The 21,269-nt window shown below is 45.0% G+C and overlaps 1 protein-coding gene across 1 annotated transcript in view; it reads right to left on the bottom strand.

Annotated features, from left to right (window-relative positions):
- Window positions 1–21,269, bottom strand: part of TPH2 (tryptophan hydroxylase 2) — an 88,813-nt gene that overhangs the window by 55,590 nt on the left and 11,954 nt on the right. The window contains 1 exon segment of the mRNA XM_088025641.1: window positions 2,357–2,553. Coding sequence (XP_087881767.1) covers window positions 2,357–2,553 — 197 coding nt within the window.

Raw genomic sequence — 21,269 nt, 5'->3', positions numbered from 1 at the left:
AATTATGGGATGGTATTCTAATTACTGGGGTTTGGGAAACAACGCAGTAAAAAGCAATTCCCATATATGAGCAATCAAGCTCATGGTAAATCTATAATATGCACATAAGTGTGAGAAACAAAGAGGGACATGCCAGAGGCAAGGCCTTTAGGGCGAACATAATCCAGTTAAACAACAACATAAGGCATTATGTAATTAAGCACTAATTAAGTGATACTGATTAGTGGATCTCAGTCTTTTTCCCCGTAGTAACAAATATCATGGATGACGTTCACACACGGGGCTCTCCCATCGTGCTGGGCGTGGTTCTCTGTGTACCTGCTCTCAGACCACGCCTACCTCTCCCCTGATACACACGTGATCCAGGATGAACTCCGAGAGGAAAGGTCCTGGTGACAGTTAGGATCAGGGTTCAGACAGGAGGCGGGACTTGCTCTGAGTCTTAAAGAACAGGTAGAATTTGATAGGTGGAGGAGAGAGGATTTTTCTAGCAAGGGACAAAACCTAAGCAAAGGTGTGGAGAGCCCACAGGTAGAACGGAGGGTTTGTATGGCGCAGTCATCACTCTACACAATCTCGGAAAGCCAGGTGTGGGCTTTGAATTGAGGCTGAGCAGTTCAGAACTGGAGCATATAAACCAGAGATCAGCAAACCATGGCCCGTAGTCCAAGTCCAGCTTGTCCTGTACACCCTACGTGCTAAGAATAATTTTTACTTTTTTTTAATGGTCACACTTAAACAGTTATCTAAGTACTAACAGAGGAGCCTCCATTTTGCCCACAAAAACGGAAATATTCACTATCTGGCCTTTACCAAAAAAAAAAGTCCAACCCCAGTCAAATCAAAGGGGAGCCACTAAGAGCTTCTCAGCGGAGATGCCTGGAAGGAAATGATGCTTTAGGAAGTTTCATCTGGAAAGAGAGGGCAAGAGAGTGGAGGGGAGAAAATACGGGCATCAAGGTTGTAAGATGGGGACCTCAGTTTGGGTGCAGGCAGTGGGTAGGCTCACGATGGGTAGCAAAGCTAGAAGTGGCCATTGGTGGAGGCTGCAGCAAGCTGAGTCATAGCCTCCAGAGATGCCCACGGCCTCACGCCCTGAACCTGTGTCTATGCGGCAAAACGGGTTTTCCAGGATTTTCAGGTGGAGCGATTACCCCAGATGACTCAGGTGGATCTGAGATAATTACAAGAGTCCTGATAAAAGGACCACAGGAGGGTCAGAGTCAGAGACGGAGATGTGACCAAGGAAGCAAGAGGTTGGAGCCATGTAAGGAAAAGGCCAGGAGCCAAGGAATGCAGGTAGACTCCAGAAGCTGAAAAAGGCAAAGAAACAGAAGCCTCCAGAAAGAGTGCAGCCCGGCCAAGACCTCCCATCTCCAGCACAGTAAGGTAATACATTCGTCTTATTTAAGTCACTAAATTTGTGGTGTTGTCTTATAGCAGCAATAGGAAATTAATACAAAGATTGATTACATAGTGGGGAGGGTGGGGAGGAATTCAGAGGGGGGTCCTTATAGGTGGGCCTGAGGAGTCTAGAGAATAAAGTGTCACCGATAGAAAGAGGGTAGGCAGGCGAGGAAGGGAGTTCCAAGAAAGAAGAAAGCAGCAAGGCTTTTACTTTTACAACTGTGCGCTTGAGACAGGGGGAGAGAAAAGAACGGAGAACCGGGGACGCAACCCCGGGGAAGCTCAGAGGAGGGAGTGGGGCCCCCGTAAAACCTGGCTTCCTCCCGCCACCCCTACAAACTTCCCCAGTTGCTGTCCCAGGAGAGCCAGTGAGGAGAGTGACCACACAAGGACATGAACTTGAGCTGACATTCTGTCTCATCTTGTTCCATACTATATCAGCCATGAATATAGCCCCGTCACATAACGTATATATAAAAATATTTCTTTGATTAATTGACTGGTTTCCCCCAAAGGAAAGTCACTAGTGCTCAGCATTATCCATGATATTTCTTCATGCGATACGTAATTTTTAACGAAGCAAATAAAATGTCACCTTTGAGGTCATTCCATCCCCACGTAGCCCGCACAGAGTAGTTCCTGGACCAGAAAGAGCTCAAAGCTGAACTTGCAAATATCCTTTGGGGTTTAACACCTAGAACAGCCAACCACGAGAGACCCCCCAAGCCCCTGAGTGGTGTGAACGGCTGGGTCCCTCTCCCTGCCCACAGTCCCTGCTCTGCTTCCCGCAGGTGGCCCGGGGGAGTTGATGGCTCAGTGCTCCTCTCTTTAAATCCAAGAGAGCTTTTCCTTTCTTGTAGAATGGGCCATTGCTGCCCCCCGTGTGTCCTTGGGAGGCAAGCAAGGATGTTGGCTAGGAGGGCAAGAGACAGCCTGTGTGAAGCCTTACCTTTCAGAAACACGGAGACGTCTTCAAGTTGAGGCACGTTGTCCTCCCTATAGCCACAGTATTTAGTCAGCAGAGGGAAGTTTTTCAAATACTCCCGGCAAGCATGAGTGGGATAGAGCTTGGAGAGCTCTCGGAACACGACGCCCCACGTCTTCGTCTCTTCCTCTGTGTACTCCACCCTGGGAATGGGCTGACCGCTAGGCAGGAGAGAAGACCAGTGAACGACTCTAGCTCTGGAACGGGGTTAAATATCTTCTCACCTCACACCTACCATTAGTCAAGCTCCTGTAAAGTGGGGCACCTGAGTGTCTTAAAGGATCCCAGGAAGAATTATTTTTTTAAATAAATGCTAACCTTTTAATTTTGTGTGTATATTTGGACTTCCATATAAATGATTTAAGTTACATCTTCACACATCGTTATGGAAATTTGATAACATTTATGTTCTTACACTGAGATCAGTAACGATTAAGAATTCTTGGTTGAAAGAAACTGGTTTAGGTACAAAGCTATGCTCTGGAAGCCTTTTCTGCAATCCCCTAAGGATGGCAATAAATGGATGTTGTCTCTAGAAAATGAAATTGCCTGTGGGTTCTCTTTGTCCCTTGTGGGGAAACCACCCCAATTTCCAAGTGTAATTTTGAGATTTTTGTTGTTGTTTTCAGTGAGTAAAATGTCTGGGAACTACTAAAAAAAAAAAAAAAACCTATACTGAATTCTTGGGGCGCCTGGCTGGCTCAGTCAGAGCATGTGACTCTTGATCTCAGGGTTGTGAGTTTGAGCCCCACATTGGGTATGGAGATTATATAAAAATAAAATCTTTTTTAAAAAATGGGGGGCACCTCAGTGGCTCAGTTAAGTGTCTGCCTTCAGCTCAGGTCAAGCTCTGCATCAGGCTCCTTGCTCAGTGGGGAACCTGCTTCTCCCCCTCCCTCTGCCTGCTGCTCCCCCTGCTTGTGCTGTCTCTCTCTCTCTGTCAAATAAATAAATAAAATCTTTAAAAAAAATAACATAAATTTTTAAAACTATACTGAATTCTAAAGTGAGAGATCTGCACAGTGCACAATAGGGGCATTCATTACACATCATGCTGGGAGGTTCATACATTAAGCTTTCTCACTTTAGGAGGGGGGTCAGCAAACTTTTTCTGCAAAGGTTCAGAAAGTAAATTAAATATTTTAAGTTTTTGTGTGCCACACGGTCTCTGTCACAACCGTTCAGTTTTGCCATTGTATCTCAAAGAGAGCCAGAGATGACATGTAAACAAATGAACATCGTTGTATCCTAATCAAACTTTCATTACAAAAACAGACAGATGGCTAGGGTTGACCTACAAGCAGTAGTGTGCTGACGTCTAGGTCAGAATAGTGAGAGGTGGCTCAGGACTGGAACGGGCACGGAGAGCTTCCTGGAGGAGGCTAAGCCTCGTGGGCCAGGTGAGATCTGCCAGATCCCAGAGAGAAAGGTGACAGAGGAAGTGCTGTAACAACAGCCAGCAGCCATGAGCAGGAAACAGCTCCAGAAGCAGCCAGGAACCAGCAGAAGGAGGGCAGCACGGACATGTGCTTTTGCAAGCTATTCTTTGACAGACGAGAATCCGAATTTAGCCTCCGATTAAGATACCTATTTTAAAAGTGAAATTAGGGTTTTGAAAAACCTATCAAGACATCCTCAACAGCCACCTGCAGCACTGCCCCCTCCCCACTGCCTACCCTGACCACCCGTCAGAAGTTCTGCCCCTGCCGTCAGCACATATATACATACAACATATGGAAGTCCAAATATACACACATAAAACTAGGAATGCTACCTCTGCCATCTACAGAACCCAAGCTCGGGCAGCAGCTGCCACTCAGGGTGCAGCAGCTGCAGGACCCCTTCAACAAGCTGGGACCACCAGGAGTACCCCGCCCCCCCCACCCCACGCCTGCGCCCCCGCCCCTCCCCCACCGAGGCAGTAAAGAAGGGAAAGAGGACAATAACAAGATGAAGTTAATACACAGATCCCCCATCCCCCAACCAGCTCTATACTTCAGGGTGTTCTTGCCAAAATACTTTCTGTTTTAAACTTTAGATCCAAATGTGGTTCCTACTGCCCCAAATTAATTTTATTTGAAAAAAATGAACTGAGGTGCATGAGGGACAAGGGAAGAACACACTTAAGAAAGAACCAGCAATTAGCATTTGCTTTCTCTAAGTACCAAGACTGGGGCTCACGCAAACCTAATTAGAGATTAGCCTTGTTTAAATTTGGCTGTTGATAACAAATAAAAAATTACAACCTGGCAAATATTTGCTGAGAAGATCAAGACTGCTAAGGCTTAGCATCTGTGATAAGTTTAGAACGAAAGCTTGAAATGGAAAGATAAAAATAGAAAGGATGCAAGGAAATACATATATAAACGGTCTGCCTCCAGTTCCAGAAAATTCAACGAAATCAATTTGAGTCAGGTAAGCCAACAAAGCTAATAAGAGCTGGGCACAAGCACGAGGTAGGAAGGCGATGAGACTGAAACAGTAAAAGAAATATTGAGAAGCCATTTGAGAAGAATCGTTAGGTAAAACTTTTCCCTTCCATAGGAATCTGCAAACCTTCCGCATTTCAAAGGGGAGCTGAATATAGCCAACAGCAAGCAATAGAAGAAAAGCAAGTGTGAGCTAGAATGGGAACAAAGAGCTTTACGGATCTGTTACTTAATAACGAATTTCCAGCATTAGTCCTGGGACTATAGATGGTCACATACATTTCCATTTGTTTCCACTTGACCGCCCTGCCTGGGGGGCTCAGTAGCCTACTCTCTGAGTTCTCCACTGGTGCATGTAGGATTGCTACCCTGATGGCAGATACGTCTGTCTCTGGTCATCTCAAGCTTTCTCATTCCACTCTAGTCCCTAGCCCCAGGTCACTCTTTAAGGCAAATGTTTAAAAGTCAACTTCATCACAAAGTAAATGCTAATTTTATCCATTTTATTTCTATGATTAATAGCCAAAATACCAAGATCCAAGAAAAAATAAGAAATTTCCTACTTGTCTCTGTAGCTAATAAAATTATATAATAAAAACCCATCTTTCAGAGGTCACTATGGGCCAGGCACTTTTCTAAGTTAATTAAGTGGTTGGTTTTTTTTTTTTATGAATTAATCCACTTGATTCTCACAACAATTCCGTGAGGTAAACACTATTATTATCCCCATTTACACATGAGGAAATTGAGGCTCAGGGAAATTAAGGTATGTGCCTAAAATCATGGGGCCAGGCTTAAAACCCAGTCAGTCTGGCTCAAGACTAGCTGTAGTCTTACTTGATTGGTATATACCAATGAAATAAAAAATGTATTCCAGAAACCAACTTATTTTCATATACCAAACTGAAATAAGGCTTGTAGGCATGCATATTTATACATAGAAAATCGCATATACAATCACATGTAATCATAGTACTTGCATGTATCTGTAGATCACATAAAGTACTTGCATACTGATTCACTTATTAATTCCTCTCAGTAAGACCAGAGATAGTGTTTGGGGCACTAGGAATGCATGTATGTTTTTAAAACTTTGAAATTTGACATATGGAAAAATAAAAATTATAGTCATGGGAAAAACAGAATGCATTGCCCTTCTTTGCCCTTGTCATGGATTAAGGTTTTTTTGTGTGAATTGTATATGAGAAGAATGACAGGAGGGTGTCCTGATCTTTTTAGGGCCTAGGAAATATACCCATAATCATTTTATATCTATGTGTGGGTACACGTTTTAATGTATATGAAATAGGTGTCATAGTTCAGCATCCTAAAACTCTGCTCTGGCCCAAAATTAAAGTCTCTTAAGTACTTCACATTCTAGAGAAAGCCCCCAGCAACTAGAGCTAGCCAGCTTATTAAGAGGCAGCAGAGAGGCACCTGGGTGGCTCAGTCAGTTAAGCAGCCAACTCTTGGTTTCAGGCTAGGCCATGATCTCCTGGGTCGTGAGATCGAGCTCTGCGTCGGTCTCCATGCTCAGCGGGGAGTCTGCTTGAGGATTCTCTCTCTCCATGCCCCTATGCCTTTCCCCCTGCTCAGGCATGTGTGCTCTCTCTCTCTCTCAAATAAATAAATAAACCTTAAAAAAAAAAAAAAAAAAGAGGCAGCAGAAATGGCCCTACCACTAAAAAGTTCTCTCAGAGGCACCTCGCTGGAACATGTGACTCTTGTTCTCGGGGTTGTAAATTCAAGCCCCACACTGGGTGTAGAGATTACTTCAAAATAAAACCTTTAAAAAAAAAATTCTGTCCTACCACCCTTCCCAACCCACCCCCAAACCTCACCCACCAGTCTAACAGGAAATAAGAGAGGCACAGGATTATGGGAAAGCCAGTGTTTGAGGGAGAGGACAGGTTCTTTCCCCTTCCCCCAGTGAGGAGAGTAGGCTATGCCATGACATTTTAGGAGGACTGCCCAGGAGAAGTGGGGCCTGGCATCACGTTTCCCAGCTGGACCCTGGCTGAGCGGCAGGACCCCAGGACCCCCCTGGTGTGGCCACCAGTAGAGAGACATGAGGGTATCTGGAAGCTAGGAGCATAGTGCTCTATGAGAGAGAAGAGGGGACCTTTGACGTGCATCCTCTGACATTTGAGGTTCACATGAACATGGAGCCAGATGCCCAGTGGGCTCTAGAGATTTCTGTGAAATCCGATGTGATGTGCCTGGGAGGAAAATGGAGAAGTCTCGTCCCATCTAGTTCTGCCTAACTCTCAGGAGGCAAAGGGGATCCCATCACTCCTGTTTTGTGAGGGGTTCCCAAGCTCTAGCATGCACAACCTAGAGAAGGGGTCGGTGGCATGACCACTGCCAAGGCCTGCAGGGCACATGTCTGCAGGGATGGAGGTGGAGGGAGGGGGGCTGGCCCAAGAATCTATACATAACACTCTGCAGAGACCATTTCAACAGAGGCCACCCCATCAGAAAGAATCTGTCTAAGCCACGGTGAGTGTGGCCTGCAGTCTGCCCACCACTGATTTTCTAACAACCTTGTAAAAAGGTCTCAGCCGCCTCCCCCCGCCCCCCAGCACTCAGGGGAGTGAGGTCCTAGAAGAGAGAAGGAAAGGTGCACACATGCACACTCCCTCCAAATAACAGAGGGGGAAGGAGGATACACTTTGAATCAAATTTGAGATTAATCTTTTTTTTTAAATGAATGGGGACTAGGCCTTAAATCCCCAAATGAGACTATACTAATAATTGAAAATGATAGCAAATTAGATGTTGCTAAGGAACTTGCTTCCCAGCAGGAAAGGAGAATTCAACACAGTACAGTGGAAAGCAGCGAGTGGGGAAAATAAAACCATTTGACCGCTGGAATAAACCCCAACAAGATGAAACTTCTCAACAAACTAATGTCATGTAAATACTATAATTAGACCTTTAGGGAGTCTCCTCCATTTGCATGGAATTAGTTGGGATCCCGGAATTCTCAATAACCCCCAAAATTATTATTCACAGATCCCTAAATCACTGGAGAAAAACAGATGCGACTCTCAGGAGCTTCTACTCACTGCAGATTCAGCCCTCTTGCCAAAGAATGGTAAACTAACTCTTTAGAAACACAACAGGAAACCAACGCTCAGTGAAGACAGAACTGGGAAAAGCACAACAGCGGTCACCACGGAATCGAGGCTTGATGATGAGAAAAATCCCTGGAGCAATAGGTTACTCAGAGATGATGAAGAACTTTCTTTGGAAATACCGAAGGCTGTGGGAGGCATCTTTCTGCCTGTGAGGTAAAATGCCACTCTTCCTCAAGGCAGGGGTATGATCCTAGAAAACCTGCTTGGTCCCCACAGACGGGACAAAATAAAAAGTGCAGAGGCAAAAGTATATTTATAGATTTTGTAGGTAAGTCCCAAGCTTGTTCAAGTTGTTTAACAAATATGTTTTGGATACGGAAATCCAGAGACACATACCCCACTGAGGCTGAAATTGTGAGAGTTCTTCCTCTAGCCAGATGAATAAGCAACAAGGCTTTTTTGTTTTATTTAATGGTTTCTTTGATCTTCTCCTCCAGCAGGTCCAACCACTAAGGCTGGACTTTTCTTATACTTTTTTTTTTTTTAATTTGGGGGATTGGAAAACATTTGATTATAGTGGTACACTCTGGCTGTCTCCTGGAGCCCTTGCTGTCTAGAATTCCAAAGGTGAGATGCAGTTTCTTTGCTTGCGTTTTCATTAGAGGAACTCCAGCGTTGGGAAGCACTTCACTTATTCAGTGGAGGAAGATGTAACAGGCTACAATTGACAGTATTTCCATCAAGATGGCAAGACTGGCTGCAACACAAGGCGATTGTGTTCTTTGAAAACAGTTGGATCTCCTCAGTGGCAAGAACCAAATGGAGCAGAAGGTAAACAGAGAATCGGTTAAGGAGATGGGTGAATCTGATAGAAGCAGTTAGGAATGAACTCATTTTTTATTTGATTTCATTACATGTTCCTCGGGCCAGGAGATGCCTCACTTATTCAAAAGCTGTTTATCTGCCTGGAATAGACTGTCCCTCTCATCTTTGCCTCATCTTCCTTCCCTACCTTAGACCCTTCTCTCTTGATTGACACTTCCACCTGGGAGTTTGCAGAAGTGAAATGAGAAGAGATGAAGTGTAAAACCCCATCAACTTTGCAACTCATTAGCAATTAGCAGCTCCTCTAAGGTTTTGGACAGGGCCTTTGGAGAAAGAGTATAGAAACATGAAGGCAGGAGGTCTCTATCTTTGTTCCTTCTTGACTTATGACACATGCATGTGCTGCCTCCTCAAGGAGCATACCCTGAATTCTGCATAATTTTCAGGGAGCTATCTGTAATTCAGCCTCTTTCTTTCCCATCCAAGAAAACATATAAGACTATGGAAGAGGAGACTGACATTATTCTAAGAAGAATCTTTATTTCGATCCAATGTAATTTTTTCAAGATTTTATTTGTTTGAGAGACAGAGACCGCATGAGCAGAGGGGAGCGGCAGAGGGAGAGAGGAAGCAGACTCCCCGCTGAGCGGGGAGCCCGGTGCAGGGCTCGATCCCAGGACCCCAAGATCGTGACCTGAGCTGAAGGCAGATGCTTAACCAATTGGAGCTACCCAGGAGCCCTCCCCCCAGTGTAATTTCTTGAAAAGAAACATTCATCATTCACAAAACTTACTATCGATTGTCACAAAGCATTTGTTACACTTCTCACAACTGAGGTCACACACTGGTGTACAGAAATTTCAATCAGTATTTGTGATCTCATGTAGCTGGTGACCATAATGTCACCTCGTACTGTGCCAGTTGGTCCCACCTTCACAAAATAGTATCACCTGCAGCCAGGTGTCTTGAGCAGAGAGCTGTAGGATCAATGGGAGTTGAACAGGAAGATGGCTTGTGCCTCCGAGACCAGAAAATATGTTGCCACAAGCCAGGGAAAAAAAAATCCTAAGTGGAGTCAATGGATTCCATTAAAGTTTAACCAGAAAGCAAATGCCATTTTTTCTACTGATTTCCCAGAAGTCAATGAGAAAGTCTAAGCCTCCTGCATTTGATAAAGTTACACTTCAGGATTCAGACCATAAAGGACACTCAATAACTTTATGATGAAATAGTGTCAATACTACCCGGGGCAGGGCTGGGGGTGGGGGTGGGCGGGCGGCATAGGGGTGAAGGGGGGAGTAACATATCCAAAATATTAATCTGCTAAATCTATTCCCCCATTACAACATATGCTCCTTGAAGACAGGGGATTGTTTGCTCTTTCATTTTTATATCCCTCCTACCCAGAGCAGAGTCTAGAATACATAACAAATATTATTTGTTGAATAAGTAAATCAATCTGGCTGAAACAAGCCACAAATGTAAAGGTTGAGAAGAATTATAGTTGTGTATCACAAAGGCTAGCAGATATGCATTTGTCTTACTTCATCCCTGCCTCATATTTTAATTGCTATGGAAAAAACAAGTCCAAAGACTGAGATTTTAGTAAGTTTCCTGGTAGATTCCAATTATCCCCACGTACTACATACTTTATATGTAAGGGTTTCTTTTTTTCTAATTTTCTTAACTCAGCCTTCCTAGGCATATCCTATACTTGTAGCCACAGTTTTCATGAGGAAATTTCGAAAGCAGCATATTCAAACCCATAGGGACATAAAAGCCAAACTTAGCTAAACGAAGAGATGTTTCCTTTGCTGGACTTCTTAAGGAATGAACTCGCAGAGATGTTTCCAAAGCTACAGGGCATGATGATTGAAAGCAATTTTTCAAAAAGGAAACTCACAAATCAGTACAATGACATAACAGCTGTCTGAGTTATATCCAGATTTCAAACCATCGAGTTGGTCTGACATAAATAAAATGGCTCGATGAGGATTCATTTGGTAAGGAGACCGGGCAGCCCGAGACATGTACGTTACACCATAGAAGTAGACGTAAAGGCACAAACTCATTTTCAGCTAGTCCCCTAGGCCAGTCAGGTAAAGAGCATTTGTGATCACATATTTTATTTGCTTTTGCAAATGAGTTTTGCACACATGAATTTTCGCAAATGAGTCTATGGGCCCTAAGGAACTTTCGGATGGTAGCAAACAAAAATGTTAGTTTGTTTTGTTCACATTGTTAATATTTGTGCTCCTTTGCAAGAGACATAATGAAAATAAACTACTGCACCTTGGGAGCCTCAGGGAGAGTGAAAATTTAACTCCTGGAAATTATTTGTTTTTATTTGTCCCGTGCACCCCAGGATAGGACTTCCCACCATTTTTTCACCTTGCAGAAAGCCCTCTTCACATTCTAGAGGAGTGATTTTCTTCCGCAAAAACTATCATGAAATTAACTATGAACAGCCATAACAATGGGTCTCACATCCATCGCTACGTGCGTGTTCAACACACAAAAGGAAATGGGACTCAAAAGAATGCAATCCAGAAACAAGCTGAAATTCAACAGCAGCCAGCAATCTCAGGGCACTGATATGGAGAGACCCAGGCTGGGGGCTCCAAGGCCTCCAGATTTAATCCCACACGTCTTGCGCCTTGACCAATAATAGCATCCACCCATTCATCTTCCTGTAACAATAATATTATAATAGCACATCACCTGGATAATGTCATATAACACTCACCTTAGAGAGTGATTAAATTACTGTTAGTCTCCCTATTTTATGGTGAAGGAAACTGAGGCTTACACACAGTAATCTAAGATCAAACATCTAATGAGCGGCACCGCTGGGACTCAGATTATGGAAGGCTAGCTCTAGAGACCCCGCTCTTTTTTTTTTTTTAATTTTATTATGTTATGTTAGTCACCATACATTACATCATTAGTTTTTGATGTAGTGTTCCATGATTCATTGTTGGCATATAACACCCAGTGCTCCATTCAATACGTGCCCTCTCTAATACCCATCACCGGGCTAACTCATCCCCCCACCCCCTCTCCTCTAGAACCCTCAGTTTGTTTCTCAGAGTCCATAGTAGAGACCCCGCTCTTAACCAATACACCTCAGTGCAAGGTACTGAGTACTTAATGTGTATGAAGCATTGAGTTTGGCCTCTGCTTCCTCACTTGAAACTGAGGGAAATAAGACAACCACACAACACTGAGATCAAATGATGCCATCTGTAAAGTGCCTGGGTGGATGCCTAGCACCTACTGGCTACTCGGTATAGATGGATCCCTTCCTCCAGGCGTACGGCAATGAATACAATTTTATCCCACCCCTGCAGGGCCGGGAATAGGTCTGGAGATGACAAAACAGTGCTCTTGTGTGTGAATCCATTCACCTCTCAGACATGACTTGTAGAAAGTAATTTCAATCCTTCATGTTCATGGAAATCATTTTAAAGTAAAATAATCATACCTCATTCCCTGTGGAATTTGGTGCAACCCCTGTCCTTGTCAGTAAGTAACACCAGGCCATACTGTGCTAATGTTTCCCCAGCTGTGGGAGCCATGTTATAATCAGACAACATCCTACTGAGGCATTCACGCACATCTAAAAAACGCGCCAAGCTCAAAAAATGACAAGGAGAAAACCTTTTCCAAATCAATTTTCCCTTTTGTCTTTCTTTCAATTCTCAGGCTCCCTTCCTTTCAGCCACTGAGCTGAACTTCAGGTAAAGAGAAACATTTGGCACGAAAATGATTCTTCCATAAAGCCTGACATCTTTTAAATACTTCCAAGAACTGTGCATTTCAAATACGCTGAGAATTCTGTAGAGAGCAGAATAACTTTTTTAAAACCCAGTCATTTAATTCTGGTGCTCTCATTTTCAACTGGAGGATGATATCACCCATGTCAAATGGAAGTTGCTATGTAGATTGAAAAAAAGGGGGGAGACAGGTGTGGTCTCTTGAGCAGAGAAAGATATTTAGATTCAATGGAAGAGGCACTCTTGAAAACCCTAATGTGACCTTCCTCAGAAACCATTCCAGTCATCTGGGAAATGACCCCAGGACAACAAATATTTGGTTTTGTTCTACTTTTCAATTTACCGCTCCATTTCAGAGAAATTAAAGCATCAACAACTGGTGTTTATGCAGGAGTCACAAAGTACCCAAACAGCCACATATATCTCAGTTTCATTCAAAACCTGGGAAAGCAAATCAATGGAGGATAATGGAATGGGATAAAATTAGCTCAGTCAGGGAGAAAACATATTTGCCTTCTAAGATGCATCTTCTCAAAAAGGTGGAGAAGGGGAAAAATTAAAGCTTGGTCCCACCTCACAATAGAGCCCACAATTCATCAAGGTGATCATCGGCCAAAGAAACTGATGAGAAAAATGGAATTAAAGATAAAAACTTACAACCCCCCAGTTTTCTTCCCTGTGAAGAAAGCATAACTTTTCCCTTTCATCCTTTTTCCACCTTCTATTTGTGATGTTTCCAATTAAGATTGCCTATCTAAAAATAGGTAATGTGACACTCACAACTCCTGTTAGTAATGTATTTCTTTTCACTACATTCTGAAACCAAGCAGGATCCATAAATCATACCTCTTCTCGCATGAAATGAGAAATGCTAAGGTCAACTGAAATTTCTGGGAAGGTGGAGAGGTGGAGCCACGCCAGTTATATTTCTGCAAGTTGCAAGAATTGCAAATGCTTCCTAGGAAAGACTCAGCGTCAGTAATCCTCCAGCTCAAACAAAAGCTAACTCATCACAAGTACCTGGGAGTCCGGAAGGCCCCGTGTGCCCAGTGGTGGGCATGGGCAGCATCAGCTCTACCCAGGATCTGCCAAACAGTCCTACTCGCAGTCTCGAGCCTACCTTTGCTTGTCTCTGATCATCCACCTCCTTCCTTTTCTTTACAAAACTAGAGCGACTCCTGCGGAGTCACGTAGCACAAGAGGAAACAAGACCTCCTGAGAAGCGAGATGCCGGCTCAGAAGGCACATCCATTCCTTATTATGTATCTATTCAACGTCTTAGAGTGCACAGCATTTTGGTCCCAGAGAGCTTCGTGTTGACGTGGGGTATCTGGGGTGGGGAGAGAGGAGGGTGGCAAAAAATGTTCTCCTCTGCTTTGATGATGAAAGGAGGTTAGACTCATCTCCACTCCATGTCGAACGAGAGGTTTCTCTCTCTCTCTGATGGAGCAGAGTAGAATACTCACAAGCTCCCCCAAACTGAATGAGCCTGCTGGGCTGGCGATTGCACTTTTCAAATGTGCTAGTCCCCATTCGGGACTGTTTTGTTTTAGAGTCTCTGTTTATCTGTGTACTTACACTCACAGCAAATGAATCACAAAGGGTGCGATTCTGTTAAATCAAACAATCAAGAAATAAATAGTTTGGCGACTAGAAAGAGCCAGAGAGGGACAAACCCCTGGCAATCGTTTTACAAGCGTCAGCCCAGCTGTGTTTATTTCCATCCATCCTGTCTCCCACAAGAGTCAGGCCGGGAAAGGCGGGAGGAGAAGAGCGCGGGATGGGGTGGAGCCGGGCAGAAGCTCTGCGCAGACTGGGGCGTGGCTCTCGCCTGCGGGGCCCCGCCCACGTGCCCCTCCAGCTCCCCCCCGCCCCCCCCCCGGGACGTGCCAGAGACCGGAAGTCACACCTGGCTGGGTTGAGTCCTGGCTCACTAAAGCCTGAAGTGAACTAAATACACACAAGAGCCGTGCATTTCCAAATATGCCGAGAACTCTGTAAAGAGAATGACTTTTTAAAATGCCGAGTCTCTCTGTGCTGTGACTGCGCTTTTCAACCTGTGTTACGATACCGCCTGTGTCAAGAGGAAGTGCCACATCCACGTCCAGACGGACAAAAGAATAGATGTGGCTTCTTGGGCAAAGAAAGAGTCTTTAAGAGAAGCACACTTGACAGCCCCGGAAATGACCTTACTCGGAAACTATTCTGTTCATCTGGGAAATGAACCGAGGCCGACAGTATTTGCTTTCGTTCTACTCCTCAACTGCTCCATTTCGGAGAAATTAAAGCATCCACAGCTGGTGTTTATGCAGGTAACATGATCAGCTGTGTCGCCTTCAGTAAATTTCTTAATGTCTCTGAAGTTCAGTTTCCTTGTCTTCAAAATGAGTACAAGAACGGCACCTATCCCAAAGGCTTTTTGTGAACTTAAATGAGCGAACATGAGCAAAGTGTTGAACAGTGTCCAGCACATGGCAGGAATTTAACCAAAGGAGGCTAAAACTACCCAAATATGCCAGCTGAGAGGTCCCGACAGCAAACGCTTCTACCACCCTCAGCCCTTCAGGGACTGATCAACACAGCCGCCTGCAAGCTACACCCTCTAACCTTAGCTGAGACTCTCTGGGCTGGGAAGGCCTGGGAAGGCCTGGGAGGGGGCCAGTTTGTCAACTGAAGAAGCAAGCTGTGTGCATGAGTTACAGGAAACTGAAAAGTGTACACACACACATATATTTTTGAAAAGCTCCTTTAACCCAGCCCACCATGGAGCCTGAAATTCCATAATTCACTCACTCCTTAAGGTCCTTTATCCATTTTAAATGAGCTTAAATGATTATATGGGAATCGAGGAACCATTAGCTACTTAACACATGATAATAATAGTCATATCTATCAGAGATTCAACCCCAGCTTGTACCAGCCAGCATCTGGGCCCTGTAAGCACTGCCAGTCCTCCCAACCACACAAGGAAAATACTGTGCCCTTTTTAAGGTAAGAGCACTGGGACTCAGCAGTGCCTAGGTGGTTCAATTGGTTGAGCGTCCGACTCTTGATTTTGGTTCAGGTCATGATCTCAGGGTCATGAGATCGAGCCCTGCATCGGGCTCCATACTCAGCGAGGAGTCTGCTTGAGATTTTCTCTCTCCCTCTCCCTCTGTCCCTCCTCCCTTCCTGCCTGTGCTCTCTCTCTCTCTCTCTCTCTCTCTCAAATGAATAAATAAATCTTAAGGAAAAAAAGAGCACTGAGACTCAGAGGAACTAGGTCAGTGCTCATGGCCACAGAGCTTGTAAGTGGTGGAGCAGGAAGTCAAACCCAGTACTGTCTATCTTCAAAGTCTATACACTCTGCCACATGTTCTCCCACACCTCTGCTTCCATGAGGATTACTTCTATGGATAATACATTAGCACCTGTTGTGATACAGCTGATAGAGAGGGTCTTGAAGAAATAAAATTGAACACAAGTTAAATGTATATGGTAGCCAACCTCCAAGATGGTCCCCAGGGAAGCCTGCCTCCTGGCCTTCATCCCCATGTGTAGTCCCCTCCCACAGTGTAGCAGGGTTGGGCTATGAAACCAACAGAGTACATCAGGAGTGATGGTATGTCACTTCTGAGGCTAGGTTATAAAAGGCAGGGTAGATTCTACCTTGCTTTCTTTGGGACCACTTGATTTGGGGGAAGCCAGCTGCCATATCTTGAAGACACATGGCAGCCTTAGTGCAGGGACCCATTTTGTAAGAAAATTTGGCCTCCTGCCAATAGACATGTGGGTGATCATCCTGGAAACAGATCTTCCAGCCCTAACCTTCTTTGGTCAACACTGACTCCAGCCTCATGAGAGACCCTGATACAGAATCACCCAGCTAAGCCACTCCCTAATTCCTGACCCTCAGAAACTTTGTGAGATAATAAATGCTTGTTGTTTTAAGCTGCTCAATTTTGGAGTAATTTGTTACACAACAATAAATAACTAATACAGTATAAAAATCAGACAATTTCAGGGCTTAAAGAGTCTTGGTGAAGGGGAGTGGAGAAGGGTATTAACCAAAAGATAATAAAAAGATTTGGAGGGGCACCTGAGTGGTTCAGTTGGGTACATATTCGACTCTTGATTTCGATTCAGGCCACGACCTCAGGGTTGTGAGATCAAGCCCCACGTTGGGCTCCACGCTTAGTGAGAGTCTGCTTGAGATTCTTTCCCTCTTCCCCTCCTCTGGCTCATAAGCACATGTGCTCTCTCTCCAAAATAAATAAATAATCTTTAAAAAAAAATCTTAAAAAAAAAGATTTGGAGCATGAGGATACACAAAAAGGAGAGCAGTTGAAGTGAGAAAAATTATAATAATATTAGCAAATACTTATGTAGCATTTCCTATGCAGTGTTCTAAGTGCTGTTATTATGTTGGCTCACTTAATCCTTAAAACAATCCTATAAAGCAGTAGTAGAGTTATCCCCATTGAACAGATATGGAAACTGAGGCACAGAAGACAAATCATTTGCAGGAGTCACTCAGCTGGCAAGTGTTTAAGGGTGGAATTCACCGCAGGCAGTCCAGTCCAGCTTCTGCCCTCCTAAACACACCACACCCTGCCTCTCAGATTGAAAGAAAAACTGGAGAAAGCAACCAAGACCCTCCAAGTGGGCCAGGGGGCTGAGTAAACCCCATGCTTTTGGTCTAGATTCTTTGATTATTGTTTTGAGAGAGAGAAGGATAAAGTACACTGTATAGCAATGCTCCATTGATTTCATTTAATCCTCAAAATACTCGCAGGAGAAAGTCAGAGGAGATACTATTATTCCCATTCCACAGAGGAGAAAACTGGGGCTGAGAGATGGATTCAAGTGGTTCTCCCGGAATTTGAAGTCAGAGAAGTTTTCTTGGCAAGTTAGGGAATTTTCCAACTTTAAGCAAATTCTGGCCTGTTGCAACTGCCTTGTTTAACTTACTCATTGACATTGCATTGACCTATTTACATTTCAGATTCCATGGACTATAAAAAAAATAAAATAAATCAGAGGAAGCAGCCCCGTGAGAAGGACATAAGGTTCACGTACCACCTTAATTTCAGCCAGAAGAAAGTACATTCATAACAAAACACAATCACAATAATATTCAAAATCAATTGAAGCAAACAAGAGTGGCATAATTAAAGTCAGAGCTCGGGGCCTCTTTCCAAGAGAGTAAGATGGATTGAAATAACTACCACCACCCCCACCAAAAATATAATTAAATATGCATGCATATTGTTGAGGAATAATCATTATAATAGCCCTCAAAGAAAAATGTGTTTATTTCTAGCCAATTGGAAAAAAAAATGTATTACTGATTCTTCTTCCCCACTAATACAGCAATTGCGAACCCTACAGAAATGCAGCCAAGCGAACGCCAAGGTTAAAATATGAAGGTGCCAATGGCAGAAAGCTGGATCGTTTCAGACAAACCTCACAGCTACCCCCTCCCCGTCATAATTCTCTCTTCCTCCACACGCCATCTGCCCCCCGCGCACTTGCATAGTCTCTGAACTGTTTGTATGCGCTCCACACCGTCTAATCACGGGCTACTTCTTTCTTTGTCCTCCCCCCCCCACAAAATTTCTTTTATTTGGGTCGGGGAGGACAGGGTGTGTGATGCGCATCCTCTCCCACGCGAGTTCAGGAGCGGTGCCCTCTCAAGCCAGGGCGGGCGTTCTGGGGTCTTCGACGGAGAATGTATTTGCACCCAGGAAGGTTTCCTCTGCCATTATTGGTGAGGCAGTTAGGCCTCCCCCCGACACTCGCGGCCACGCGGCTCTGGCCCTGGGTAATCAATCCTGTTCTCGGCCGCGCTGTCAATCAGCTACGCGCCTGAGTGCCCCCTATCGACAGCTCTCAGCGTGCGGCCGCCTTCCCCGCTCCCGCTCCTCTCCGGGTTCACCGGAAGAACAGACCTTGAGCCTGCTGGGTTTTTTCATCAGAGACTGGAATTTTTCCATTTTCTCTGCTTGTGTTGATTCTTCCCCCCTGCTTTTATCTTTTCAAGACTAGCATAGAAAATACAGTATTCAAGACGAATCCCCCGGAGGGCTTCTTGGCCATGGTTTCAATATCTATTATTCGGTCTTTCATTCCTTTCTCCCTCCCCTTACCTTCAGACACCTCAGACTGCAGCCTGCCGATCCCTACCAACAACCCCAAACATCCGGACTCCATCTTCGTCTCCATTTCCGACCATCTACTTGACCTGCTCGGGGTCCAGAAAGCCTAAACAAATTATCAGTAGGGAATTGAATTGTTCTCCACGTGTCAGAATGGTCTCTCGTTCTATCCCCCAGTTGTATTTGCTGGGACCTCACATGCCGGATTTTTCAGGATCCCCTCAATATCAACTAATCTGCTTCTCAGACCAGTGGTTCCAAACATCGGTTTGGAAAACCAGATTGCAGCATGCTGCCAGAAGCCACGCTAAAGAGCTTATTTTAAGTACTTATTGTGTACATAACTTTCCTTTGCTCTCTCAGAAAGCCATCAGCACTAGAAAAATACCTATTTCAATTAGAAATTGCATCTTTATTCTTTGTGAACGAAAAGGACACCTAACTTACTTCATGGCAAACCTGCCAGGCCCACTTGGGATTTGTTAGCACCTGTGCCCCACACCCACCAGCCCCTAACTCAAGCTTGACCTCCAGCCCTCTGTGTGCTTGTGTGAGCACACACACACACACACAAATAGCTAGCCTTTAACCATCCTCAAACTCCTACCGAGAGAAGCCACAGCAGCATCGACATAAAAGGCATTAAGGAATGATTCTTTTCTCTCTACTTTCCACAGGCCCTAGGTTTGTGGCTTTCCAAATTTATCCACCCCTGCTAGGCACCTTGCCCCCTCTGTCAATTTAACAGATCATCAGTTGCCTTGTGCTTCTGGTATCTGTATTTTGGCAGCTTCACACACACACACACACACACACACACACACACACACACACACACACACACACAAACACACACAGGGGAACATGATTGCTTTCTATGAAATCTTTCCATAAAGAAGGATGTTGGTCTGCCCTAAATGCTTCAGTATAGGCAACAGTCTTTAAATGGGGAACCAAAGGAGTTTTCATCCAAGAATGACTTCTAGGGACGTTGGAGCTACAGTATTTGTTAAGGTGGCAGCATAAACAATGGGGTTAACATAGCTAAGGAATTCAACAATTGTTCAACGGGAAACGGAAGACAGCCTGTGGAAAAGGGGCAGGGGAAGATATATTGATACTGAGTGGCACGATCACAAATCACGTGCCAGGCCCTGTGCTAGGCACAGCAGGGCAATCCCTGCTACCACCCCGGGAGATGGGTCACACGTATGCGGAGACGCTCTTCTCGGATGAAGAAACAGGCCCAGTGACAATGATCACCCAGCGAGGAAGCCGTGCAGTCAGAACTTGAACCCCTGACCGGCTGGCTCCAATGCTGTTGTTTTCATCATGGTTTGTTGTTTTTCATCTCTTTGCTGTTGGAGGTCATCAGTCTGGACTCGGCACTGTCCAGGGAGAGGGTTATAAAGCCCCTGGATTCCAGACTCTCTTCGTTAAACACCCTTTGCTTTGACTCTATAGCCACCAAATCACCATCAGGTTAATGTTTAGCCTCTCTGGGGTCATGACAATGGGGACTTTTGTGAATCGTATGAGAGTAGTTTCTCTCTGTAAAATGATGAATTGGCAGTTTCCTGCTTACCTCAGCCTCTTGAACCTCTACTTACTGAGTCAGGGCCTTTGAACCTAAGCACTCCCCAGGCCTGTAAACAGGAGCCAGACCCGGGGATGCCCCTTCCTGCCTCCCATTACCCTCCAACCTCTTCTCCAGTCATAATGTTCAGAGCCATCTTCTCAGCCACCCTCGGCCTCTGGAACCAGCCAACGCCATCTTTTGAGCTTAGCTTCCTTATTGGCCACCAACCAGGAGCTCACAGATTGGTCAGAATTATTCCCCCGAGGTGGAGGCCACCGTCAATGGCCTGGTCAGCATGCATCTGCGGGCCTCCTGCACCTACCTCTCTCCAGCCTTCTATTTCTATCACGCTGGTGTGGCTCTGGAAGGCGTGGGCCACTTCCTCCCCAAATCGGCCGAGGAGAAGCACGAGGGTGCCCAGCACCTCTTGTAGAGGTACAAAGACCTCAGCCAGGCCCTCCTCCAGGACGCACAGAAGCCATCCCACGGAAGCTGCCGCGATTCTAGAGAAGAGCCAGAAGCAGGCCCTTCTAGATCTGCAGTGCCCAGGTTCTGCCCACGCAGACCCCCAGCTCTGTGATTCCTGAAGAACCACTTCCCATATGAGCAGGCGAGACTCAGCAAGAAGATGGCAACCGCCTGGCTAACTCCGCAGGCTGGTGGCCCCCGAGGCTGGGCTGGGTGGGTGTCTCTTCCAAAGGCTCACCCTTTGAGAGGCCCCTCTGGCATCCCCCTGGTGCAAGGGCTCCTGCCTGAGCCTCTTCCTGCAGCCATGCAGCAGCTTTTTAGCCACCCTGGAGCCTTCTTCTGAGTAGTAGACCAAACAGAAACAATAAAGCTTTTTGCAGGAAAAAAAAATCTCTACCATTTCCAACCGCCAATTTATACTTTCACTTTCCACAGACACTGCACCTCAATTTTCCTCTTTAGCTAAGGGAAGGTGGCAAATGCAAACTCCTGTTAATGCTTTAAGAACTTCACCCTCCATCATTTTGATTATATGCTTTTTTCCTCTTCTGCCCATATCAGTATGTTTTCTTTAAAACCAAAA

This window comes from Eumetopias jubatus, unplaced genomic scaffold, assembly GCF_037043125.1.
Source record: "Eumetopias jubatus isolate StellerSeaLion01/CBP00866 unplaced genomic scaffold, mEumJub1_p1.0 scaffold_8, whole genome shotgun sequence".
Lineage (NCBI taxonomy): Eukaryota > Metazoa > Chordata > Mammalia > Carnivora > Otariidae > Eumetopias > Eumetopias jubatus.
The sequence above is the reverse complement of the archived record's forward strand: the minus strand, read 5'-3'. Positions and strand labels throughout refer to the sequence as shown.